General features: G+C 38.5%; 1 protein-coding gene across 1 annotated transcript; it reads right to left on the reverse strand.

Moving 5' to 3' along the window:
• Positions 1-2691: 2691 nt before the first annotated feature.
• LOC138029151 (nonsense-mediated mRNA decay factor SMG7-like) lies at positions 2692-27710 on the reverse strand. The gene is made up of 25 exons (XM_068876858.1): positions 27651-27710; positions 27518-27549; positions 25051-25102; positions 23747-23821; positions 22578-22638; positions 22363-22434; positions 21292-21370; positions 19240-19332; positions 18821-18892; positions 17988-18066; positions 17446-17529; positions 16772-16851; positions 15936-15985; positions 15490-15627; positions 15321-15351; positions 14342-14492; positions 12377-12447; positions 10439-10499; positions 9834-9938; positions 9358-9439; positions 8572-8670; positions 6493-6527; positions 5856-5995; positions 4785-5101; positions 2692-3795 (listed from the first exon to the last, which is right to left on the reverse strand). Exons 1-25 carry the CDS (start codon positions 27686-27688, stop codon positions 3700-3702), a joined length of 2193 nt encoding a protein of 730 aa, XP_068732959.1. The 5' UTR covers positions 27689-27710; the 3' UTR covers positions 2692-3699.

Raw genomic sequence — 27710 nt, forward strand, 5'->3', positions numbered from 1 at the left:
GAGGAGCAAAATATAATTCAGTCGCGAAGGGTGAAGAAAAAACGCAGTACCTCCAGACGTGGCGCTGGAATTTCAGAAAAACTGCATTTACAGGTAAAATACATAGCATATACAGATACATAACTAAATACATAATATTTAATGATATATTAATTAAAAAGAAAAGACGCTTTACAAAATGCGGCCCTGGATTCTCTTTTAAAACCAGTAAATTCAGTGGTACGGATAAACTCAGGTAGCGCATTCCACAACGTAGCTGATAAGTAAGAAAAAGAACTAAGACCATAACTGGTTTTTCTAGGTTTATTGAGGGACAGAATGTAATTTCCGCGAAGGTTATGAGAGGAAAACCGCAGAGAAAACTCAGTCATGTTTCATACACAGTAGCATGAAAATCATTAAAAAGCAGACTTTTATACAGTAATTTGAGGAAATATTGCATAGAGATGCAGTTTGACGTTAGTGGTAAGGAGACAGGCAATCTGCAATGATATTAATCTGTGATATACATTATAGAGTTCCTTTGACAAGAAATTACGAAAGGCCAGCTTTTTTTGCTGCGAGGATTACGGCGAAAAAAGCACAGTCTACGTTAATAGCACACACCAGCCAGGGCTACTGCTTGGGTATCTGGCTAGTGATTCTCAAGTTGCCTCCTTCCCGCCCAAAAAGACTTCTGGGTAATTCTGCCATTCAATGACAAGGAAAGACTCCCGATTCTCATTTCATAGTTTTTTTTTTTCATAAGTGTCGGGTCACCCAGTCCTACCAGCAAAATACCGCATCGATTGAAGTTTTTAGCTTTCAAAATTTGCCCAAATTGTATCGGTAGGTGCTCAGAGGAATTCGTCCACAGAAAGGCCAGAGACAGCTTCACTCGTGAACCGCCATGTTTACAACAGAGCATTTTAGGCGTCCTAGTCTGCATGAAACCATCTCTCACCTTTGTCTCGAGAAGACCAGACACGCACGGTTCTTACGTTACGTTTATGCCTGTACAATCAACTGAAACGTCAATTCCTGGTAAAACCCAGCATGTTAATTTTTTTGGTAGGCTAGGTATCGGAGAACCAGAACATTTACCCATGTGCTGACGGAATGTTTGAACAAGAGAGAAAAACGCAGTACCTCCAGACGTGGGGCTGGAGCGTCGTACCAAACGAGTCATCCCGGGATTTCGGCCCGTGCGATCGCTTTTGGACGCAGTTGGCCCTTCGTTGCTTTCTGCTACCGACCTCGCCTGCCGGTACGGCATTGAGGGAGAGATATGTCGGCCCCTAAACCATATGAGACAAATCCCACGCCTACTCACAGCTCCAGAGCGCCCTTGTCAATTTAACGTACGTAAGAATTCGATCGCTTAAATATACAAGGGAAAAGTCATTTTATCTGTCATATGGTAAGCACTGAAGTCGCAGATTACAAAGTGTACGCAGGCGCCCTGCTAAAGGTAACATGCATACATAAACTTTATTTCACCTCGAATTTCAGAATAACCTCAACAGCTAATATCTTCGAGACATTACATTTACAGCTAAAATACATAGCATATACAGATACATAACTAAATACATAATATTTAATGATGTATTCATTAAAAAGAAAAGCCGCTTTACACAATGCGGCCCTGGGTTCTCTTTTAAAACCAGTAAACTCAATAGTACGGATAAACTCAGGTAGCGCATTCCACATCGTATTGACATTTCAGTTGATTGTACAGGCATAAACGCACTCGTAAAAGCCGGAGCTGTAATCGCGCATTTACAGCAAGTCGTCCTTCATGTTTGGCCTACGCGCGTTGCGACAAAAGGGATAAAAGGGTATGAGACATGCGCATTTCAAGTGTGTCCCCCGCAATCACGTCCCCAGTCTTTTGGCCGGCACCAAGAACACGGAGCGTTTACCATTTGTCAAGAAACCCCGAAAATTCCGGTTGGAAATTCAAATGGTACAGCTCATTCCATCGGAAAGTTTCCGAAAAAGATGGAAATCATTAGACGTATTCCTCTTTTACCATTCCATTCTCTTCTCCTGTACCATTTGTTAACTCCCACTCGACCCGGTGCACTTCGGCCTCTTTTCCCGCCTTTCGACACTGCAGATGCAGCCACCATTTTGATTTGTTATTGTTTTCTTCCAGGGCGAGAGAGACTTGGGCCTGGCGAAACGCCACACCCGGAAAATCCTGTACCATTACGAGCCTTCCATGCCATCCGGAGGCAGCCGGAGTTCGTTATTCTTGGTCTGACTTGTTGGGTTAGGAATGCAGATTTTTTAGACTGGCTGCACAACAGTCGTTGAAAACGGCGGTTTTCCTTCTCCCGATTTTTTTTTAATTTACGGTTGGTAACTGCGTTTATGTCAATGACGGTCAATGTCATGTTGGCAGGCAGCTGGCAGTTAATTAATAGCAGGTTTAAAATCGCGGCTATATATTGCTTGTGGCAAGTTGCACACAAATCGCAATTTTGTTTCAGGACGTTCCCTTTTTTTTGTCTCAGGGAGATAAAAAGGTCCCTTGTGTCTAGCACGGCCGCGCAAGGTTCCTCTACTCACTTTTGTGTCCATAACATTTTATTCCCGATCAATTTTGACAAAATACTGCAAGTACAACGTCAGAAGGTCCCATTCCCTGGACATTACTGAAATTTATCAACTGAGATCAATTCATTCACCCACAATCAAATTCTGTAAACTTGTTGAAATTCATTTTATTGACTAGTCATAGACGTCAAATTATAAGTTGTTTCGACTGTTGATGTTAAACTGTGGACAACAAACTTCTTCTCGTCACTCGAGGGAGACACGTTCAATTTTTTTGCAACTCATCGAGAAAAATAATGGTAAAAACAATCAAGGAGAAAATCAGGTGGTTCGTCTGAGACAGGTGATCTCCATTAAAGTGGAAAATTAGATTGTAAGATTGCAATCAAAATGAACTAAAAGGTAAGATGAAGGTAGATAATCTATCCGGCACTCAAAATCGAGTGCTAATTGATAACTTAGATAAAACGTAATGACAATGAAAAAATATGAGTGTATACTTGGGACTGAATCTCCTGAAAAACTCTACAGAGGTTTTGCACGGCAGCCATGTTGCATGGCAGGAACAATGAAAATGTTTTGCATTAGAAAAAACATTTGTTCCCATAGGAAAAAGAATCTATTGTTCCTGCCATGAAACATGGCTGCCCTGCAAAACCTCTATTCGCAAAAATGTTGGTTAGCGCAGACTCAATAGGTCTTCAAATTTACTAATCGAATGTTTATAAAACTCTGTTGCTCTGTAACGCTGTTACTAGAAAACGACTAGCTACAGTATGGCCTTATGAAGACTCGTGCACTCTGGCTTGCTCTAGCAAAAGAAAAACTCGTCGGTTTTTGCTATGTTATGTCAAGCTTTGTGTGAAATTGAATGCAAATAGATTCCACCGAGGAGACAATGTAACTGAACGCCAGATGCTGGTTTCAAGAGAAGAGTTGAGCTGCCTCGCGCCCGTGAACTAACTTACACGAGTAAAACCCACTGAGTGCCTGTTGCCTCGAATGATGTGCAATTCTAATTGAGGGGAGAGTTGACTGACGCAATCCCTTGGGTAAGCAATCCCCTACGATCATGTTGCCATGGAAGTCGCATAAATGCGGTGATTGACTGATTAACTTGACAGCTTGCTGGACAGCCCTGTGTTATCTGTGGTGTCAAGTGTCCTCCTTCTGCTGTTTCTTTTGCTCCTGCAATAGCTGCTGTAGCGGTGACATGCCTTCAGAACGAGTGAAGTCTGAACCCCAGATAGACTGCAAACAAATCACATCAAGAGAAAATATATTTTTTCTCTTGATCACAACGAATAAAATCGTCTTCTTGCAAAAGCAGTTTATACTCGTTTTGTACAAAAATTTGGTTTATCAACGGAGTTGATAATGTAAATTGACCACCGTACAGAGATTCTAAAAGCGACTGGCTCGCCATTTTAATCTGCCTAACCACTCCAAAAAACACATGGCTATCTGCGGCCTTTCCCTACATCTAGGTACGACGGAAAGCCGCAAGAATCTGGAACAAAAATTCATCTTTCAAATCGGCACCCTTAATCCTCACGGTATTAACGAACGCTTTTCATTTAACTAATATATTCCTACTTTTCACGTTGCCATGTTACCACCAATAGCGTAGCTCCTACTCTACTATAAAAACTACACGTAACCCATAATCCCTCGATTCGCTCTGACGAAGGGCTAACGCTCGAAACGTCAGCTTTTAGAATCTCTGTACGGTGGTCAATTTACATTATCAACTCCGTTGATAAACCAAATTTTTGTATACTACTTCCCCACCGACGCAGCACCACAGTTTCTTTAGAAACTACCCCTTCATATACTCGTTTTGGTTTACATTGCTTGGCTTGTTCAAACCCTTCGGCCTTGGCTGCATAGAGACGTTGTGTTGAATTGTGAATAAATTTCCATTTTCATCGCACTTTATTTTGGCTTCCTAGTTCTTTAACTCCGTTGTTATTATAGAAAGCCAGTATCTTTTCTTTAATTACTTTCATGTTATTTCATTGTAATATTTGCGGGGGGAAAAGTTGTTGCCGTGCTCAAATCAGCTACAAATTTATCCCAATTTGGGTGCACGATTTGGTCAACAAAGCAGTTGAGCCCCTTGTTCCACGGTCTCTCGACCACCCAGTGCAAGACTGCGCATAGCAAGTCTACCTGTGCACTTTCTTATGCTAACTGGGTACATCACCGATAAAAACAGCGCAACCGTCAATCAGCCTCACCTGCAAGTTGTGCGCCCCAGAGGGACTTGATCCTCCGCCGCCGCTAGCACCGTTTGGAGCCCAGACTCCCGAGCCCACCCAGCCACCACCAAACCCAAACCCACCAAATGGAGACTGGGACGGAGAAGGGTAGTTGGTCTGCATTCCTGCTGAAGGAAAACTAGTTCCAAAGCTGGTAGGCCGTCGGTTCTCTGTAGCTTGGGGAGATGGGAGGGTGGGTGGGTATACGGTGCTTCCGCCTGACCCAGCCAAGGGGTCCACTACAGTGGCACGGTGGTGATTTGGTGGCTTAACGACAGCTCTCCCGGATGACTGATCTGCGAATTAGAACTGTAGTAATTAATTACCACTTTACTGGCAACGAGCGAAAGGATATTTGTAAAGGAAATCATAGCCCCATGCAGGAATTTCTCCGACGACTTCCGTCTCATTGTATCAGCACCACAGAAGTCATGGGTTCGAATCCTGTTGAAACCACCTGTCTATAAAACAGACTGTCGCGTAACTTTACGTTTGCTTTACATATTCGTTTTGTTGGATACGTACATCCGGACAGTACATTCAATTTGACATTTGATTACCGTTGATTGACACTATAAGCACATGATTATATGTAATAGGAGAAGATAGTTGTAGTATTATTCTCGCAATAAATCAAGTTGAATCATACGAATACGACGTGGTTTACTTCTACGACAAAGACAATTGCTTAATTTTACCACAATTGCTTGTAATCTCGCAATCTGATTGGCTAATTTGCCGTTGTCAATAAGAGTCTAGACAACGTTGTACGCGTCATGCTCGCGTCAATTTGTCACGCAATGTAAAAGCCAATCAGGAAAGCCCATTTTGGGAAATAAACCAATCACATTGCGAGAAAGTTATAGACAACGCTTGCTCTTTCTTTGTGTCATGATTTTGGTCACGCTCTGAAATACCACTGTAATGTCGAATATCGTTGTCGATAAGAGTACAGACAACGCTGAGCCACTTTCGATTTGTTAAATTGTCCAGATAAGGGCGAAGATCTCTGCGCTCTTTCGTTTGAAAACGCTTTGTTAATTAACTTACCTTGATGTGCAAGAGCCGCGGACGTAAGGGGTACATTCCACCCTGACTGGAAAAGTGAATACTGAGCTACTGTGGAGGGAGACGGTGCTACATATGAAGCTGCCGACTGGCCGACATCTAATGGACCCTTGAATAGCGAGCTTTAAATTCAAATGACACAAGTGTTGTAATGGTAAGAACAACATTTCCGGCCGCTACAACGACACGGCGACACAGGTTTGATTTCGTGTAACTAAACAACCAATCTGACCACTGTGATGACGAATGTCGTTGTCGATAAGAGTACAGACAAAACTAAACCCCTTTCGATTATTATTTGATTTCACGATTATACCATTTGATTAGCTATTAATATCATGGTGGAGAAATTACGTTCATAAGACGCCATTTTTGCACTGTAGGAAAAGTTGCCACGGCAACATTGTAATTTCACATGTGAAATATATAAATTAACGATGAAATTTAAGGAGTAATTTGTCACCTATGTTATTACACTATAATAATCTGAAACAAAGGAGAAATCAAAATTGAACAGGTTTGAAAACTTTTAACCAAACATGCAAAATACACCGTTCAAACACGAACATTAAAAAACTGTCATTTTCCTATCAAAAATCAAAATTGACAGTGTCACTACCTTGTCTCTGCAAATGGTGTTCCTACGGGTGTTGCCTGAAAACAAAAACAGCGCGACAACTGGTCTAAAAGCCAGAAGTTCACAAGGAATGGACAAAAACAACTTTTTATGAGCTAATATGAATTTCAGAAAAGCTTCAAACAAATTTGTACCCAACTAGGCAAATATAAGAAGCAAAAACTTACAAAGAAGTTTCTGCTCGACATTGGGGCACACGTACACAGAATTCTTTAACATAAATAAATCTTCCAGGTATGTTTTTTCCCAAATTAAAAAGCTACAAAAGATCTTGGTGAGATAGGTAAAAAGGTCTAATTCTTTCCTCCTTCTTTCCTCCTTACAGAGAAAGTAAATAGTTTGTTTAAGAGTCCGAATCAGTGGACAAAGGATGAGGCTAAATCGCGTGGGTGGGTGGGTAGGTGGGTGGTAGGTGGTGGGTCGTGTGAGATAAGATAAATGTGATAGATGCTTTATTGTCTTAATAACTAACAGCCATAGGCTGAATTACGAAAGACATCACAATAAAAAGAACATTACAATAAAGACATTCCAATAAAAAAATATATAGAATATAACAAATATAAGGGTAAAAAGAATAAAATTGCTACTAGAACTAACTAATTAACCACTACTAAGCGCTGAAAACGCGACTAAAAATGAAAGATTTTTTGCATCGATCAGTCTTGCACAAAGGTAAGGCAAAATCCCGATTCTTCTTTAGAGAGTAACTTGGTGGGTTCTTGGGAGGAAGAAGTTTGTGAAGAGTGTGCCCGGAATCACCCACGACTTCATTAAAAAGCTTTGACGAAATCTCTTCTCTCCTTTTAAAGAGGGTTGGAAAATTCTAGGGCCTGATTGTATGACATACCGGTGTAAATAGTTCGCAATGCACTTTTTTGCAGTCTCTCCAGGTCCTCGCTGAGGTAACCCGGGAGGGCGCGATGGAACACGGAACATGCATATTCGAGGATGGAACGAATGCATGTGATGTAAAAAAACATTAACTCCTCAGGCATAACCTGTGATCTCTTGAGTTGTCTCAAGAAGTACAACCGACAGGAGGCCTTCTTCACTAGTTCTAATACATGGACATTCCATTTTAGGTCACTACTAATGTTCAGGCCAAGCAATTTAGCACCGGTCACCTCCTCTAGGGGCTTTCCGTTAAGCAATATAGGATTAAAGGTCGAGTTACTGTTCGCAAAGCTGATCCTTAGCTCTTTACACTTAGCTTCGTTTAACTGAAATCCCTCGCTGCTTGACTGTCGCGAGAGATCATCCACTACTCGTTGGAGGTTGCTCTCACAACCCTTCCCAACTGTCTCTGAGATCGAAGTGTCATCGACATACTTCCACATTCCAGCCGGCGTATCTAGATCGTTAATCATGATCAAGAATAGCCACGGGCCCAATTTGGTCCCTTGGGGAACGCCGGCTGAAACAGAGCGCCACTCAGAGTAACAATCATGTGTAAGCTTTACTCGTTGTTTTCGATCCATGAGGAAATCCACAATCCAGCACAAAATTCGCCTTGGGATATCATATGAAGATAACTTCCGTACTAAGACGTTGTGATCGATTAAATCGAAGGCTTTCCAGAAATCACACAACACGACTCTGGCTGTAGCTCCGTTTTCGTTTGTACCAGCATACCAATTATGAGTCATGCTTATTAATGCATGAGTGGTACACGAATTTGGGAATTTGCGTGTCGTGGGAAGATAAAAAAAAAGATATATATTAGCTCCCTCAGTGCTCGGTCCAAATTTGCAATTGCCCGCTCACGGATTAATTTCCCCGAACTCCTTTTATGAAACGTTGAACAAAGGAAAACTGTCTCCCATTAACTACAAACATTTTTCCTTATGGTCTAACAATTTCGGGTTGGGGTTAGGGTTAAAAGTATGTATACATGGAGGATCTCGGACCCACGACCCACGACACACGACCCACGACTCACGACCCACGACCCACGACTCACGACCCACCCACCCACGCCGATTAGACACTCTCTGGACAAAAGGAGTGCTTGTTCCCAAGAAGATAACCCTATACTTTAATTCGTTAAACTAATTTTACCTTGTTCAAGGTGGGCAAGGAAGCCAACAGCTTTTGTCCTGCTGATTCTAAATCGATGTCTTGAGGTGACTTGGGAAATTTGTCTTCTTGGGCTGAGATCTAAGCAAAAGGAAAATAGTCATTGCTTAACTTTGGGTCGCACTTGTATTTACGGAGTGCGCGTAGTGTAGTGAATATCGATCGCGGACTGCATCTCAGGATCCCACTTGTGGGCTCCAAAGTTCTCTCAGCTTTCCATCCATTCGAGTAAAATGAGTATCAGTGTTACTGGGCACAAGTTGTGCACGCGACAGAATGGGATTCAAGGTAGGCCCCACCCCTGCCGTAAGTTACGGTAGAAGCTAAAGGAAAAGGAGCCTTCGGGTTGCCTTCGACTTCCGACGGTCTCTTGTCTTGCACTTGTACTATTTAACAATTACACCCGTAGCTCGCAAGGTCTACGGGTCAATAGCCCATGAGGCGAAGTCCAATGGGCTATTGACCAGTGGCCCTTTAGGGCGAAGGGTCTAATTGTTTTAGTATCACCCAACAAGTCGGACAGAAAAGGCAATAATAAAGTTAGCAAATGCAAGTTAAAGAAATATTTATTTGGGAATAAAACGAAAGAAAGTGTCACACTTTTCGCTACTCGGGGACTATTAATAATAGTCCTCTAGTAGCGTAGCCAATCAAAATGCAGGCTTTACATTAGTCCACTAGTTGTGTGATACTAATATAGGAATAGTAAGTGGATATAAACACAACAAGAAATGATTCGAATTCTAAGTGAAATTCACATATTATTACCTCCTCAATCGGTGACGAGGTGTTGACCTTCAAAGAAAATTGGGACAGTCCAGTTGCTAGATCTTCCACTTTGGATAAGATACTGCAAATTGAAAAGAAAATCACAAACACTTCCCTGACCTAGTGAAAAAAAAAATTGCAAAACAGAAACAAGAAAAAAGTAGCTCAAAAAACAAAACAAGAAAAAAGTAGCTCAAAAAACAAAACGAGAAAAATACAAAAAACAAAAATCACGCAATGCTTGGTAGCATCGAACACAAAGCAAAGCAGATTCCAACAAAAGCTTAGATCTAACACTACGGGAAATTGTAAGCGTCTTAATGTTAAATCAAAGATGAGAACATGAACATAAACATGATAAAATGTTTAACCAAAAACTCTTGCCACAAGCAAGCGCATGTACAATTTTACGAGTAAATGGGCTCGTACTTCTTTCAGGCAGTGAAAAGACAAAACTGTTTGATAATGCTACTTACCAAGGAGTGCTAGTCACCAACCGATTTGCAAACCTAACAAGTCTGCCAACTCTGTGAGCAACTTCATCATCAGGCTTTGTCCTCTTCATGCTGTATGTCAGTTTCCTTCAAAACAAAATAAATACAGCATTAATGGATAAATTTAGTACAACTACCCACTCAAACCCATGGAGAAGACGCCCAGTTCGGCAATTGTTAAAAACAGCTCCCCTCCACCGACAGTCGGCCGACAGCTTTATTCACGTTTTGCCGAAAAGATAACTGCTTGTAGGCCATCTGTTGGCCCGACAGTCTATCGACTGTCGGCTAACTGTCGGTAAGCTGTTGGTAAATTGTCGGGAGAACATTAATGTCGGTAACTTTAGGACGATTATTGTCTTGAAAAGTTTATGATTTGCAACCCCTCATAATTGCATCAAAAAGATAAAATGAAACTCTAAATAATGGCTCTTATCTGTTTGTTCAGCACGATCGCTTCTTTGTTTCGTGGTTTTTGATCATGGCGTTGGTGAAGGACTTCCAGCAACCGGAAAAAGGCCTGACAAACTTCAGTACATAGATAATGAATAAATGAATTAACACAAAGCACACTTGAGTGACTTTACCTTTGGGTGATTCGAAGAGGAAGAAAGCACTGAAGTTCCCAGTCTTCATACAGAGGAAGATCTAGTGTCAAGAAAGAGCCGGCTGAGTGACTTTGTTTGTATTAAAAGCTATCTAGTAGTTTTGTCCTCTGATTTTACGACTTCGTTTAAAACAAGGAGAGCAGGGATGGCCGGGAGTAGTGGTGATTGCACTCGCCCCCCCCACCAATGTGGCCCGCGGATTCAATTTCGGACTCGTGGCCATATGTGGGTTAACTTTATTGCTTTGCTTTTGCATTTACTTCACTCAGTGATTGGTTGAAAGTTCTCGCGCCAATCAGAACTGAGTGAAAGCAAAACCAATCGTGCCTTGCGCGTGCACATTTTCCCGCGCTTTGTGTCGGCTACGTGTAATTACTTCGAGTCTTGATTGGTTTACTGGATTGTCTCCGTCCTGTTTGATTGGCCAAAGTTATTACTTTGGTTTTGGTTTTACGACACTCGACTGAAAGTCGCTCTACTCTTCTCCGAGAGGTTTTTCTCCGGTTTTCCTCTCTCCTCAAACACCAACATTTCTAAATTGCAATTCGATCGGCTGCAAAACCTTCCTGAAAACCACTTTCGCGCGAGTGGAGCTTCCTGGGTAAATATCACTGATTATTATTATTATTAATTGCCAGAAATAGAGTTAATTTTGGAGATTTCAGTCCAAGTAGTGTGGTGTTCAGGACACAAGTCAACTGAACCTATAATATTTCAACTTCACTACACACACAAATGCAATCCATTAGGTTTATTTTGCAGCAGGCATGAACCACCTTCATGCGAAACTATAACAACAACTATCTATCTACAGGAAGCGATTCCCAGTGACACCGCCGGATACGAAAAACCAAAAAAACCCCGTGAGGGACAAAAACTGGAAACGTATTCCCCGAACCAATGCGGTGCCACGATCCCCCCGGGGTTTAAAGGGTCTCTAGTTACAAAACAATAACGATTCATTAAAAGAAACAAAAGTTACAATGACTGATGCAGGCCTAGAATGGCTCACCACGTGATGAACTAACACTTTATAGACAACCTGATACCCATCATGCCTCGCACCAATCGTACCCAGACCCTTCTGTTCCCGTGCCGTAGAAATATCAATTTCTGTCTTATTCGCACGCTCAACCGTCAGAAATTACATAACGTGAGTGGCAAAAGTCTTGGGACGCTCACCCTTTTAGGTTGGTTTTCTTACTTTCAATAACATTTGCCACCTCTCCCAGAACAATGTTGCCAATAATTATCGTGAATCTATAGACTTTCCTAGTCTAAATGTATTGCAACATTGATTGGCGGGGACTTCTATTTTGTAGCTTTTAGTGGAATTTTGACAGTTATGCTTAGTTTACGAAGCCCAAGAGGTTTTCAGGCCAATCCTTGCGCAAGTGTCCCAATTACTTTTGCCACTGGTTGCAATTTAGTGGCCTCTCCTGTAGCTCAATTGTAGAGCATCTCAACTCGTAATTATTTCGGAATCCACGAATACGGCTAGACTGCCAACTATACGGTCAAATACTAAGGGCAATAATAATTGACAATTATTCGAGAGCATGCGTTGGATATGAGATGATATCATCTCACAGGATGCGCACAGATTTTTGGTTGCAAAATTAAGGACTTTTTCCAGACTTTTTCCAAAATGCTTATTTCTTTTTCCAGACCCAAGCTTAGTATATATAGTCTGCCCATGATGCACTGTGAACATACAGTAACCACGATGCAGTGCTGGCGTAAAAGACATCGGAGACTTATCGGTCTGCGATTGAATGTTTTCGCCAAAGACGAAATTTTAAATAAGACTTGACTACCTGAAAAGTTCACTTAGCAATAAAGCACTTGTTTATTATTATTATTATTATTATTATTATTATTATTATTATTATTATTATTATTGTTATTATTACTTACCTGTTTTCTCCGGCAGATGAGGGTAAGTCACTTGTAAGAGATTAAGCAAGGCAGCAAAATCTTCCCAAATCCTTAAAGAAAGTGAAACATTCTTTGTGGTGAATCAAAAACTACACTGACACAATAAGCCAGTTCGGAATTTCAAAAAAACACGTGCGCGCGTCGGGATAAATTCAAGCATATATTAAAAATACACAAGATTTTGAACGCAAATTTCTGCAATGAATAGGCCTTTGCAACAAACGATGACATGGTACGAAATCCGCCATGCTGGAGGGCAAGCTCATTATTATTCCCCCACTGGGACATTAAAAAAAAAAGACCTGAACCAGTCAAGTTTGACTTGCCTTTGTTTTAATGTCCCAGTGGGGAAATAATAATGAGCTTGCCCTCCAGCATGGCGGATTTTGTACCATGTGATCGTTTATTGCAAAAAACCTATTATCTAATACCCTCGTTATATTTGACCCCCCTCCCCCTATCAATGTTGCGATCACGTGGAGAGGCCATGGCGGGCGTTTCAACATTGCAAGGGCACGGGGAAGAGGGGGGGGGGGGGGGAGGGGGGAAATTGGTTACTGATGTAAAGATTTTTTTAAAACTGTTATGGAATGGGAATTCGGTTAGAAAGTGCTAGTTTTCCTGAAGTGTCTTAACACTTTTGTCCCCAATTGTAGTGAAAAGATGCTCTCAGACTTGAATTTGTGTATGTTGCTTGTGGTTGTGGTTCACTAGTAAAACCCAGCACCAAGAAATGTTGGTTACAAACAAACAAACAAACAAGCTGTTTGTATATTTCGAGACTAGGTCGTGTTTCCTTTAGTTTACGAATGCAAATATGATATCTGGCGACAAGTATCAGATGATGTAATAGTAATATTTTCCCCCCAAAAGGATTATGAGTATTTACACCTCAGGAATAAATGAATTAGATTTTCAGTTTCTTCTCCGCAGAAAGTACAATGATGTGAGAGTTTCAATCCTACCTTGTAAAGAAAACGTTTAGTCACAATTTTTCGATGAAGAAGTCTGAATTAAAATTCTTTAAGTTTTGTTTCTTTAATGTATTTAAAAGCCAGCAAATAGGTTTTTTCCCAATTGACTGTTGTGCTTTCAGCTATTGCTATCACTTTCACCCATTTGTGTCGGCTTTTTGGAGGTGATGTGGCTTTTTTCTTAGTGAGACCTTGGAAGGTGGGAGTCTTTAATGAGCCAACACTATCATCAATCGGTAAACACATTATTTTTCTTATACTGTCTTAGTGCTGAAATAACTTTCATTTATGATGTCTATAAACTCCTTTACGAACGGATCTTGTATTACAAGCTGTTTTGCATCGCGTTGTTGTAGATTGCAGCAATAAGATCAACAGCTTACCGCCGTACCTTTCTAGATACAGTCATGTAGTAATCAAAGAAAATCTTCCATTTGCCTTTATTAACGGAATCTAAATAGCCTTGTAGCCATTTCACTTTCAGAGATGTATTGTATTTTCCGTTCTTTTTATTTTATCACCTTTCCCATCCCAAAGGAAGTCATATAAGATAGTATTGACATCTTGCAGTGTTTTTTGAGAGGTTGGTATACTGATAAGAGCGAATAGACCATTGTGATATCGCCAATGATTTTAGGACGGTGATCTTTCCTAATGGGGTCTTTTTGCCGACCAGTTATTAAGGATACTTTGAAGTTTGATTATCTTTTCCGTGAAGCTCGTGTTTAAATTGTGCGTCATTAGATGTTGAGAACCACTCCTAAACATAATTATATTTTACCTATTGCCCATAGAATTGGCTTAGAAGATGGAACAGTAGTTTCTGAGTTTTTATGCGGAATAATCCAAAGAACTTCAGTCTTTTTGTAGTTAACTTCAAGTCCGGATATCAGAGCAAAAGTATCCAAGAGTGATAGGGACCTGGAAAAGGATGATTTCTGACCTATCAGAAATTAAGGTTACAGCTTACTTTGCTTTCTTGAGGATATCTCCATTCCAGGTGTTAGGGGATGCAGCTGCAAACCACTGACACAGCAAATTGAGAGCTGGAAGCACATCAGACTGTTCATTTGAGGGCCCACTCTCACAGGCACTCAGTACAAGCACATCAAACAATTCCACTACAAGCAAACCAAGCAAAGGATTTGAATAATTCTTTCTGAGTAAAATTCGTTTGATATAAAATTACACGAAGTGTCCCTTTAATTGTAAGTTATGCTACCTATTCAGCCTATTAAAGTATTAAAGGTTAGAGTTATCTTGAGCTTTAGGGTAAATACTGCTGTTTATCCTCAGCGTTTGGGGGACACTTCCGATACCCTCGTGACTGATGTTAAGATTAGGGAGAAGAGCCAGGGGACACTGAAGTGAAGTTATTTATAGTCTCTCCCCGCAGAGCTTTTCAGGACTAATTTACAAATGCTTTTTCTGGGGGACTTTGGCCCGAGTTGGGGGGGGGGGGGGGGGGGGTACTCCCATATGAAACAGACGGGGATGCTCGTCGTCTCACTTAGGGGTGCAAATTTTGGATTTTGGTCTCGCTCAGGATGTTCCGGGCAAAGCACCAATATTTTAAGCTGCCAAGGTCTCCTTTAGAGTTCAGTCAGTCCACAACACCGGGGACAACGTCTCCTACTCTTTTCGAGTAGTGAGTGGGTTCTTCAACATCCCAACATCCCATACTATTCGGTCTATGAGACCGGACCTCCGCTTTACAGTCCTTATCTGAAAAGACTTGAAAGTCTAACCATTTGCTGGTGTAATTACAAAGGCAGCACTTTCTCCTCAGTTATTTTAAGACCATGAGTGTTGGTCCGGCCAGAGTCAAATTCACGACCTCCCGTGTGACAGCCCGATGCACAACCAACTGAGCCACCAGTACACGGTGGCTCACTCTAATATTGATTATTAGCCTAAAGGGCATTTTAGGACATATCTGCTCACAATACCTGCAAAGCTCAGAGTCAGCTTCAAACATTCCTACAATGAAACAAAAAGAGATGAACCCATGAAAGAATAATTGTCTTATCGCAAGACAGCCACATAATCAAATCAAATTGATTTGAAATGTCAAAAAGTACATAAATAAGTAAAAATGAGGAATGATCTTCCATCAACCTCTTCATCCTTGCCAATGCAGTCAAACTCTTCCAGTTCATCTGCTCCACCAGTTTTTACATTCCACAGCACAAACAAAGTGATGGACACCAGTTTAATGAGGAAATTGGAAGTGAATTTGTTCTGCTTCAGTATGCCCTGTAAAAATAGTAACACTAAAAATGTAGACCCACTAATCAAAAGTATAAGCTTCCTCTTTATAAACCCCACTTTTCTGAGAAAGTCAGCAAAAGCAGTGATTACAAGTTGTTTCTCTGAGTCATCTTAACCCATTGACACCTGAATCACCCTGGGCCGCCACCACTGACAAGTAGAATTGTCTGGAGATAGACAGAATGAAATCTATTTAAATTCCACTCCTATGAGTCAATGGGTTAATTGAGACAGGAAATACCCAGCATATGAAAGTTCTCATATATTTGCACTGCAGAGTATGCAACACTTACTTTCAAAGCAACAAGAATGCAATCTTTGAGAACCTTTGCCTCTTCAAGATCTGTCAAATTGCAGTCAAATAACATCAAGGCTTTAATACCGAGTTCCATATACTGGTAACTACAGCCCAATACGACTACTACTAAACTAAAATGCTTTGTGTAATCATGATTATATTTACAACTTAAAAAGTTGGGTTACAAAAATTAATGTACGTGTAATAAGTGCCTGAAACAGAAGATTCCTGTTATTGGCCACAAACTCTCAAACTGGCAGGAAGGAATGATCCACCATAAACTTTGGCTTTCTCAACTTATTAAACCTTCCTCATCTGCATAATTCCTTCATCTAAATTAAAATAATTACCGGTAGTTTTTTCGTACTACATGCACACTGTATCTCACTGACTCTGACTGTCCATTTCAAAGGGTGTTATTCTACAGTTATGCCCAACAAAATAATTTGAAAGTTTGCTACAAATTGTATGAATGCTTGGTTCAAGAATCTACAGCTATTAATAATTAATAAAATGGATATCTTGAAGGGTAAACCTCTTTCTATATTGCCACACTGTAAGTTACGGTTCCTCGTTTTTTCCCTTTTTCATTTATTAGGCACCTGTCTTTTCCTTTTTAACTTAAGGCCCCATCTAGAGCACAAATTTATTTGACAAGTGTACAACCCTTGAGTTTGGTTAGTACTGGTAAGAGGTATACTAAGACTAATGTTGAGCACTGCTCAATTTATTCTCTGCAGTTAACACATTATTTTACTCTTTTGCAAGTCAAGAGAACATTTATGCCAGGGTTTTAGGATTGACCTAAGTTATCTCAGATATAAGACGTACCTTGTACAAGATAAACATGACCATGAAACTGTAGGAAGATGTGGCCCAACTCTGCCTTGGATATGTTTTGAGTGACATCTCTGGCAATGAAATTTAGTATTACATGTACATTGTACATTATTTATATTCAATTTTTTTATGAATGAATGAAAAACAAGCTTCATGGAAACAATAATATAGTAACTGTTTTAGATTTTTCCTCATTTTCACACTTTTCATCTACTTGAAGGTAATTACATGACTTGTACATATGATTCACTACATGTATAGGCTTCTCTACGCAATTGCGCCCATAACTGCGAGGATCATAGCTTTACTTGATTTCATATCCACAGTTCAGTATATGATTCATTTCAAATACATGTATCATTTCCTTCATTGATTCATTCCTCACAGGAAATTTGGAACCCACAAATGACCAGCTCCCAATGTCAGTGGCTTCAAAGCTCAGTTGGTTAGAGCGTTGCACCAGTATCGCGAGGTCACAGGTTCAAATCCCGTTGAAGTTCTGAATTTTTCAGGCTTCTCTACGCAATTGCTAAAATTGCATCCATAACTGCGAGATCATAGCTTTACCTGATATTATATCCACAGTTCAGTATATGATTCATTTCATATATCATTTCGTTCACTACTTTTTAAAAAAAAGCATATGGTAAAATACCAAGTCACACCTTGTATTATGCCTTGAAACAACTTTACTCAGTGTCTTCTGGAGATTTGTGGATGCTGCTGGGAATGGATTCTTTACAGCAATGCTGCCAGAAAACGATTTGCAACAACTTTTAAACTTACATGTCTTGTTCTCAAAGTTAATAAGGGCTCGATTTTTTCTACATTATCCCGATACATGTATGATCTTCTAGTTTAAAATTCAGTCAACATTTTCCCTCATGCTTATCGTTATCTTAGCTTCCTCTATCTTCTCCAAGCTTTGGCTTAATTAACACAAAGTTCTTTGGCCCAAAGACAAAAAGCTTTAAAACAGTCTTGTATACTCTTGTTCGTATGGTTATTTTTTAAGAAAAAGGTTTGGGATCTTTTCAGAAATCACAACACTGTCTGCCATTTTTATCTTGATATTGCTTTTCATTGTGTGATGCCCTTGGTTGCCACTGTAGTTTGATTTAAACTCCACAGGGCACAATCCATTCAGAATTAAGTAGAAATAAATAAATAAACTTCAGGAGTGTTTGATCAAAGATTTAGGACTTACCTTCGACAGTAGTAGTACACTGTTCCCAGTTCATCTCCTTTACCACTAGCTAGTATAGCCAACTGGTTGTATGGTTGGCCTGTTGTTGGAAAACAGTATTTAACAATGAACTTTTCTAACACAGGTTCTTAAAATTTAATTTGCACAAATCTAAGTCTGTATGACTCCTTGATATTAAAACTCAATTAAAAGGCTGTTCGACACCAACTGCCAACTTGATCAATATTAGGTATACATGTATGATAATTAAATGACACGATTATTTATGACAGAGTAATTCTATATGAGCTTGCAGGATGAGTCAAAATACCCAGCCCCCAGGTTTTAACCCTGACCACTTGGTAAAATTGGATCCAAAACAATTGGTCATTATTTTGAACTCAAAACAGTGCTTAGCCTAGTTACTTCTTATGCATACATTATATTTACATGTATGCATGTCAAATCAATCACTACTTTGTATATTTTTCTTAAAGTTTTTACAATTGAAAATAATCAATATGGATACTTTCTTTGCTTAATTTTTTTGTTGTTTGATGAAACAAATTAAAAATTGATTCTGATCAGTTTTTGTCATTTACATGTTGTATCCGAATATTCATGGCCTCAACAAGTGGAATCTCACCAACTAATGAAATGATAACTTTGAAAGAAACTGAAAAATAATTGCACATTCAGAGTTTGCCAGCCAAAATAATGTGAACACCCAATATGTCAAACCATTAAACTTACATGCATGTTATTGTTCAGTAGTAGGTGAATATTAATGCATACCTACCAAAAAGCATTTCAACCACCAAGAAATCCTATCTTTCATAACAATGTCTACTCACCATTTGAAGGAACTAACACAAGAGCATGATGATAAAACACCTCAGCCTGATCAGGGTCATCACAATACCGAGCTGCAGAAAAGAGTAGAGCAAAAAAAAAAAATTAAATCCTTGGAAAACCTTCGTTTGCGCCAAAATTAAAGGATGTCACACTCTTGGATCATTCAAGTGTTGGTGAACAGTGAACAGTCTTTCACAAATTTGACAGCATTGTATTCAAATTTCATGGACTTCACTGTCATGTGCAGGGGGAGGGCAGGGGGGTGGTTTTTACATCACTTAATAATTAAAAGTAAAAAACTGGCCACTTGCATGATAAAGTTTTGTACTGCGTTTTCCAGTGAAAACCTAATGATAACATGCATCCTGAATTTTTTTTGTGATAATTATGCAAAGCAATCTCCAAACAAGGGTACTACCTATGTCTCCCAAATGCACCAAACAGTCTTGGCAGATGTAGTAACATGACTGAGTATGAGGCTTCTTTGTCACACAATTATTGCCGTTGATTTCTGTTGGCAAAATACAACAAATCAACAATTAAAAAAAAGATTCCTCTTCCACTTGCATATATTATCAGCAGGGTAAAGTGATAATTGTTTGTATAATGACATGAGAAAAAAACTTCAATACATTGTCATTCCAGTCTCCATGGCAACAGCAAACTGCTTACCACTTTTCCAGAAAACAAAGCAAATTAAAACAAGTCTTAGATTCCTCTTCCACTTGCATTACCTAATACAGTAATTCAGCAGCCTCTAAGCACTTATAACGAATGACATAGGTACTACAACTGTAACGGCCAACTGGAAAACATGGACTGGACTCTGGACTGGACTTTGGACTGGACTCTGGACTGGACTCTGGACTGGACCCTGGACTGGACTTTATTAAACGAAGTTAATATTTAACCAATCATATAACGATTAACCGCTTCTATTTAATTATTAATTAATTATTAATTAATTCTATTTAATTAATTTATTTAATTAATTTAATTAATTAATTCTATTTAATTATTAATTATTAACCAGCGAGAATGAGAATGGATGTTTTTTTCAAAGGGAACATAAACGAAAAATCGAACGATGCTGCCCAGAAAATTTAAATCAAGTTCATTTCACACGAAACCACGCTGATGTAAATGTACCGATAACACTAAAAAGGTTGATGACAGTTCGTTTTTTTCGGCGTATGTTAGCTTGGGTAATTTGTGAAAGACGTAACTGCAAAAATATTCGAAAAAGAAAAGAAAGTGACGAAGGAACTATACATTCTTGTGCAGTTAATTTGTGCATTGTATGGAATGGGAATAAAGTAGCGTGCGAAAAAGGACGATTGTCTAATAAAGGCTAAAGGATTGCCTAACAAAGGCTACTTATTCCGAAACGAAAAGATATTCCTGATAAGTAATTTCAAAGCAAGATAATTTTAAGGCATTGTGGCTCCCTCCCTGTGACATAGTTTTAGTTCATGTTAAGCGCGACCGCAAAGCGATCGCGCTTAACTTATCGAATATATTGAATTGGACTACATTCCTTATATTCTTTAGACAGCGCGCGCATGAGATATATCGTCGCCACAGTATTCACGTAATAGTAGCTTGACTTGATTGAAAGTTACTGGGCAGCATTGTTAGATTTTTCGTTTACGTTCCCTTTGAAAAAAAACATCCATTCTCATTCTCATTCTCGCTCGTTAATAATTAAATAGAAGCGGTTAATCGTTATATTATTGGTTAAATATTAGCTTCGTTTAATTAACTTCGTTTAATAAAGTCCAGTCCAGGGTCCAGTCCAGAGTCCAGTCCAGAGTCCAGTCCAAAGTCCAGTCCAGAGTCCAGTCCATGTTTTCCAGTTGGCCAACTGTAACACTAATTGAAAAAAATTCAAAAATAAATTATTATTATTATTATTATTATTATTATTATTATTATTATTATTATTATTTGTGGTTACAGTCTCCATGGCAACTAGTTGCCGGTAAATAATTTACACAATTTGCCAAAACCCTAAAAAAGTATTTCACAAAAATAATAGAAAGCACTATGCATACTTCATCTCAATCAGTCAGCCTCAAAAGACAAAATAGAGTAGCCACAATCAATATAAAATATTTTGAATACAAATATAATTATTGGTTCAATTCCAACTTAATTCAATGATCAGCTTAAGGACTCTTTTTTTAAACAAACATTTGCCATTTTTTAGGTCTTTCTTATTAATCTACTGACCAGCATGATTTTTAATTAACATAATAATATTATTATATGATTATTGTTTTTTGTTCACACATGTGAGCAGAATGATTTACACATATGAAATGAAAATGTGACCCAATTTGGGAACTCGGAAAAATCGGAGCCCCAGATGGGATTCAAACCCACAACCCTCCATGATCTAGTCGGATGGCCTAAAACCACTGAGCTACTGGAGACTCTGTGGTGGGCAGAGCTTATGTTTTTTGTTTACCTTCAAGAATGCCTAATTGTGAAGATCTGACATGGCCTGGTATATCTAGCCTGTATGTCAGGCACAACTCCTGTAAAAGCTAACAAATAAAAACCAAACATTTGAAATAAATTTGTAGTGTACCAACCCTATTATTGCAAGTACATGTACATTTGTACTCCAGGACTTGCAGTAAGACGTACACTCAATGCAGGTAACAAAAACACATGGATTATACATTTTGATAATACAATCTTGATTCCATTCACAACTCAAAAAGGTTCATTATTATAAATTAAGGCATGGTAGGAGAGTGAAGAATGGAATTCATCCAATCATCATTAACCCATTGACTCCCAGGGGTTCCCCATTGATGAGTAAAATCGTCTGGTGTCAGACAGAGTAAAATAATAAGTATGGCTGGTTCAGGCATCAAAGGGTTAATAAAACCTAATTACCTCTTTGGAAGCTAAGGCCGCTGATAGATTTCACTCTGTCTAACACAATTAAACGATTTTAAGGGGAAGTGATCCTCGTAATTATCTGCCTGACTGGATAATTCAAGAAAATTCAATTGTCTCTTACAGACACCTGAAAAATCCCCTTTTGTCTATAACCCACATTTCATATACATAATTTATATCTGTTTCCTACAAGTCAGTCCCTTAGGATTGAAAGGAATGACATCTACATGTACATGAATGCCTACTCAAAAACTAAATCCGCTGTTATCCTTTGGTTCCTAAGAGAGCCACGCATAGATTGGAAACTCTCTCTAATCTACTCTACCCTAATCAACTCTTCTCTCTTTAATGCCAGACAATTTCATTTACACTGTATCAGTGGGGAGCCCCTATGGGGTAAAAGGATTACAAGCTTCAAACAGAAATATAGGTATAAAATCAGATAAATTGCATTGTCAGCAAATATCCCTTTGAGGGATGTGAATGCTTGAAAAAGGATTATTTGCTTTCCAGCACTTTTTCACATCTATTTGTTGCATAAAGATCCATGAGTTATAAATATGACGCCTTAAATTAAACAAAAAAAGCAAAGAAACTAGTTACTTCTTAAATATTCTTACAGCTGCACCTGAATGTAAAAACCACTGGAAGCTTCAAGAAATAAAGTCAATACAGCTTGGACTTCAACCTTTTTAGTACCCTGGAAATAACATGTCAAAATAATAATTATTAGACTAAGTATTTGTCACTGCACAATGTAGATGTATTAATAATGACATTATTCCAAAATGACTATTAGTCTAAAATCATCAACAAGTTATTGCTTGATAGCTTAGAAAATACCTTCCTTTCCTTGGCTTGTTGCCGTAAAAAGTCTATTTGACTTTTGAAGGCACAGTTCCACCTGACAACACAAAATTACAAAAACAAAGTATGCTCCTTGTTTATGTTGTGGAAACAACTCATTCAAGGACTAAAACATGTTTAAAGTAACATTTTGAAACAAACCCTTGAAGAGAATTTGTAAAAAATTCCAAAAATGTAGTTTATAAATTATGGGGATATGTCATGCAAAATGATTGAATTTCATGACACCCAAAATGCTTAAAAATTGGAATGTTCAAAACAATGCAATAACCACTTATAACTGTTGAACAACAGAAAAGAAATACAGCGAAAGAAGCATGGCTGGATACAAATGAACAAAATTGAAAGGGATTGCAAAAATGCCAGCCCGACGTTTTTCAAGTTTGCAGCAAATCGCCTGAATAAAAGTTGTTTTTGCTCAGAATCATTCTTGTTTGTGATGTAACAATAATTTTATCAGTGAAGGAATTCCAAATTACCATTTCGCGTTTTAACCCATGGACACCTGAACCACCCTGGAATGCCCCCATTGACAAGTAAAATCGTCTGGCGTTAGACAGTCAGAGTAAAATCTACAGTGTATTAAGTTCCACTCCTAGCTGGAGTCAATGGGTAAAGAATTTCCGTTCCTCTGGTACTGTACATAGTACTACTCCAAAACATAAGATCCATGGCCTGGAAGGCCTGTGATCTTGTGACAGGTACCGGTATATTAATTTCGAGGTGGTTTAATGTCGCATTGGGTAAAGTGTGTAAGAATCAGATGGTCTTGATTATTATGGTTACCTGCATATAATATACTCTCAGGCAACCATCATGATCAAGACAAATGAATGTTAACCAGGAAATGGAAAGTTAAAATTAGTATGAATGAATTTATTACAACAGCAGTGAACAAGTTTCTGAAAAATTGTAAGTCTAAAATAGATCAAAGACAGAGTATGCTGCTTGCACCTTTTTGCTTGGTATACATGTCGGATGGGGTTGCTGGCAAAAATAATAGCTGTGTGTAGTTGGTGAAGGTTAGTTAAGGGAACTGGGACCTGTTTCTCAAAAGTCCCGAAACTTTACGGGAGCCCTATTTTTAGGTGTCACAATTCCCTTTGTTGTATCTCACGAACGGAGAGGAGGATTCATCAACTTACAGGTCTTGCTCAACCTTCTTGTCTAATGCAGATTCTAGATCGGTTAAGAGGATGCTCTTGTATAGATCTTGTAATCTAAACAAAAAGGAACTTCAGTTAGAATTTTATTTTACTTCAATAATAATTAAATTTAACAATTAGTTCATGCATCAGCCTGCGTATGTCGAGATATTGAGCATGCAGGAAGTTTTGAGAGCACGAAAGAGGCGTAAGAGCTGAAAGGGTGAACTCTTTTTCCAACGCGTATAAAAAGTCAATTGTATTTAAAAAATATTTTCTTGAGGTGTTAGTTTGCTGACGTCATTAACGTGCTCAATAAGAATACGAAGCACGCTAGCGCTATTGAATTTATGTTATAATGGGTATTTGTCAACAGATCACTGCTGAACCCGATATTTATTAAAGTGCACCTAAAATCAAATATTTTTTCATCTACAATATTAATCTCCCCACCAAAAGCAAACAGGGTTCACCATTCTTACCTTTACTTTTTATCTGCCGGGAAAGACGTGCAAAGTCATCAAAACAAGCAGTAATTTGGACACATGACCATGATGTGAGAAGCAATGGGTCTATTCTCAATTTTACATCACAAACTGCTTTGCAGTGCAAAATTTCTTTGAAAACAGGAATGCAAAGCATGCATACCTCTCACATCACGGCGGTGGGTCCGAATTACTGCTATTTCTGCCAAGTTTACGTGGCTTGCACGGCACAGAAAGAGCAAAATTCAATGGTGACATACCTTTGCTTTGGATGAGGACCTTTAAGGAACAAAAACTATTTGAGTCTAAGTGCACTCTAAATCCTGTGAAGGTTTACCCAACACTAAATTCTTGACAAAATGGAGAAGTCATCCTTGCACTTACATGTATCTGCCTGGACAATTTGAGCAATATTTTTGTCTCTTAAACACCTTAAAAATCCACGTGGCTTCAACGGAATTCGAACGTATGACCTCTGCGATGCTAGTGCAATACTCCACTTACTGAGCCATGAAGCCACTCAGTTGGGAGCTAGTCAATTTGTTGGGCTCATTCTTGCTTTGATACCAATTTTTACCATGAAATCTTAATTAGAGATAAGAATACATTATGATTCAATTTTATATTTGGTTCCAATTTTCTTTATTATAACTGGTTCAATTTTGATTTTTCTTTTGTTTCAGGTCATGATAAGCAAAATCAAAACTGAAGTGGTTTGAAAAATTTTAAACCAAGGAAAACTTTGAATCACAACAAATATATTACATGCATGTACAGTAAGATGAAAAATTCAAGATTTTGCAATATACTGGCTATAACCTTTGTCTGGATTGCCAACCCTCACTTCCAACAGTGAAATCATCAAAGCTACCTTATTATGGAAAGGTCAAGAACAACAACATTAGTTTTCACAAATTCTTTATACATTATTTATTTCTTGTACTCTCAGCGACCGCACAAGATGCCATTCCAATAAATTCACATTTAAGGAGCCGAAACTAGGACTAATAAATTTTTTCACCTAAACCTATAGTTCAAAGGCCTTAAGCTCCCACAAATGTCCCATAGCTCAGAGGAAGAGGATCCAATAATAATTATTATAGTTAAGTAATTATATTGGAAGGTCATAAAATTGATGTCTCCTGAAACAGAGCACGTGTACGGGTTATTCTATGTATTCCCCAGTCGTCATCACAAATAAAAAATCAGTTCTTAATTTTATCACACAGAGTTAATTACATGTAAATATTTGTCACCTCCTTTGCAACAATATCACAATTATTAGAACATGTTGCTGTGGGTTCAAATTTGTTCAGGGTTAAAATTCTTAAAACCAGTTTAATGTTGATTTTTCTTTGTCTATTCATTATCATAATCTAAAACAGAAGAAAATCAAAATGAAACTGGTTCAAAAAATTTTGAACCAGGAAAAATATGAACCACAACAAATACACCATTTTGACAATATTAAATATTATTATAGTCTATGCAGAATAGGTAAAGTCTGCTTACGTCAGCCCAGTGGCCCATTAGGCCGGAGCTTATCCTGGTTTCTGTAGCATGAAGTGACTAGGAGTATTTCTACTTCCCCCTGGACTTGATGCTAGTCCATCGAAGGGCTACCCCCAGCATTAAATTCGCCGGTACCCATTTATACACCTGGGTGCATGGAGAGAGGTACTGTACCGTGAGAGTAAAGTGTCTTGCCCAAGAACACAACACAATGTCCCCAGCCAGAGCCCAAACCCGGACCACTCCCTCTGGAGTTAGCGCACTAACCATGAGGCCACCGCGCCTTTCACAGTACAAGCAGTATGGTACACAATAAACTGTCAAAAACACCTAGTTTAATGGCCTGGCTCCTGCAAATCCCTTTATCTAGCTCAGTGGTAGAACATCCAGACTAGTAATTAATCCAAAGGTCAAATATTGATGGCTCCTATGAAATAGCACTTCTCAAATCACCATTGAAAAAATAATTTCTTCCTTTAAATAGTTTCTGGAATGCCATTCTTCCTGCTCAACTCCCAATGGACACATAATGCAAACTTATCTTGCCTAATCTTGTACTGTTTACTGGAGCATTTGAAGACCATCAAATTTGCATAGTCCCCCCATATTGCCACACATAACATTCGGCTTCCATATTTTTCTGCAACTTCCACTCATTATCACCATAATCATCATCATTCCTATACAATACTTATTATTATTATTATTATTATTATTATTATTATTATTATTATTATTATTATTATTATTACTTTAATGCAATCACAATGATTTCATCAGCAGTTGATTGAGTCCTTTGATTAAGCTATATCTAACAGCCTTAGATTCAGAGAACTTTCCACAGGATCTTTGCTTTTCCAATGAGCACACCTTTCTAGAGCATGCTACTCCAGAGTCAAAAGCCAATGATGAAGGTCGTTTGATACAAATCCCATGCATTAGAGCGGTTTTCGAATGAGTGTCGTAAAACCAAAACCAAAGTAATTACTTTGGCCAATCAAAAAGGATGGAGACAATACAGTACACCAATCAAAACGCACAGGAAAATATGCATGCGGGAGCCACAATTGGTTTTGGTTTCACTTCTGATTGGTTGAAAAAGTGACGCGAGAACTTTTGAACCAATCACTGAGTGAAGTAATCATAAACCAAAGTAATTATCTAATTACTTTCGACACTCAATTGAAAACCACTCTATCAATGTTATCATCTCCATCACGATCACCATCATCATTAGTATTGGAAAGTTGTAGACCATAACCACTCCAAGTTAAACTTACGAAAAATTTAAAATGGGGCAGCTACGATCAAGTGACAATAATATTACAGCTGTGTTTTACGTAGACATGTCCACATTCAAATATAATATGAAAAAGTGTGATAACAAATTTTGTAGAGCTCTTTTAAATCCTTCTTAGTTCATTAGTTTAACACAATACTAGTGCCTTGAAACTCTCAATTTCAGGTTTTATCTGTCAGATTTATCTTAAAGTTTACTTATACTGAGTTAACGTCATTTTTGAAACGAATTTAGACAAAGCTTGAGATTCAGAAAAGCTTTAATTAGCTAAATCGACCATTGTCGATCAAGAAATTTGCCATGGAGCGTAACAACCAGCCTGTTGATGCTCGGCAAAAAGGGGAAAATGAATTCTGAAACGAATTCTTCTTTTATCTATATTTGATAAATATATCTTATGAATATTTTAAGTGTGTTTGAGATACGCTTACGAAAACTTTTTTTTTTGTTTATATCGTCACGTAAACAACTTACTTTTCAAAGCGGCTTTCAAAGTCTCTGCTTGCCTGTTAAAATGGTTATCAAGAGAACAGAACAAGAAAGGATTAACTATGTTTTTTTAATTAAAAAAATTGCTTAAAGTAAACGATAGTATAAATTTTCTTACCGTAAAACTTGAGGCACCGACCCAAGGATCGGCGCCATCTTAGATCACCATTCCGCTGTG

Source organism: Montipora capricornis, chromosome 2 (genome assembly GCF_036669925.1).
Source record: "Montipora capricornis isolate CH-2021 chromosome 2, ASM3666992v2, whole genome shotgun sequence".
Taxonomy (NCBI): domain Eukaryota; kingdom Metazoa; phylum Cnidaria; class Anthozoa; order Scleractinia; family Acroporidae; genus Montipora; species Montipora capricornis.

Coding starts and splice junctions, on each gene's coding strand:
- LOC138029151 (XM_068876858.1), bottom strand. CDS start 27,688: ATGGCGCCGATCCTTGGGTCGGTGCCTCAAGTTTTACG. Junction 22,435..22,577: donor AACAAGCCAAGGAAAGGAAG/GTATTTTCTAAG, acceptor TGTTATTTCCAG/GGTACTAAAAAGGTTGAAGT. Junction 8,671..9,357: donor CCTCGTCACCGATTGAGGAG/GTAATAATATGT, acceptor CCTTTTGCTTAG/ATCTCAGCCCAAGAAGACAA.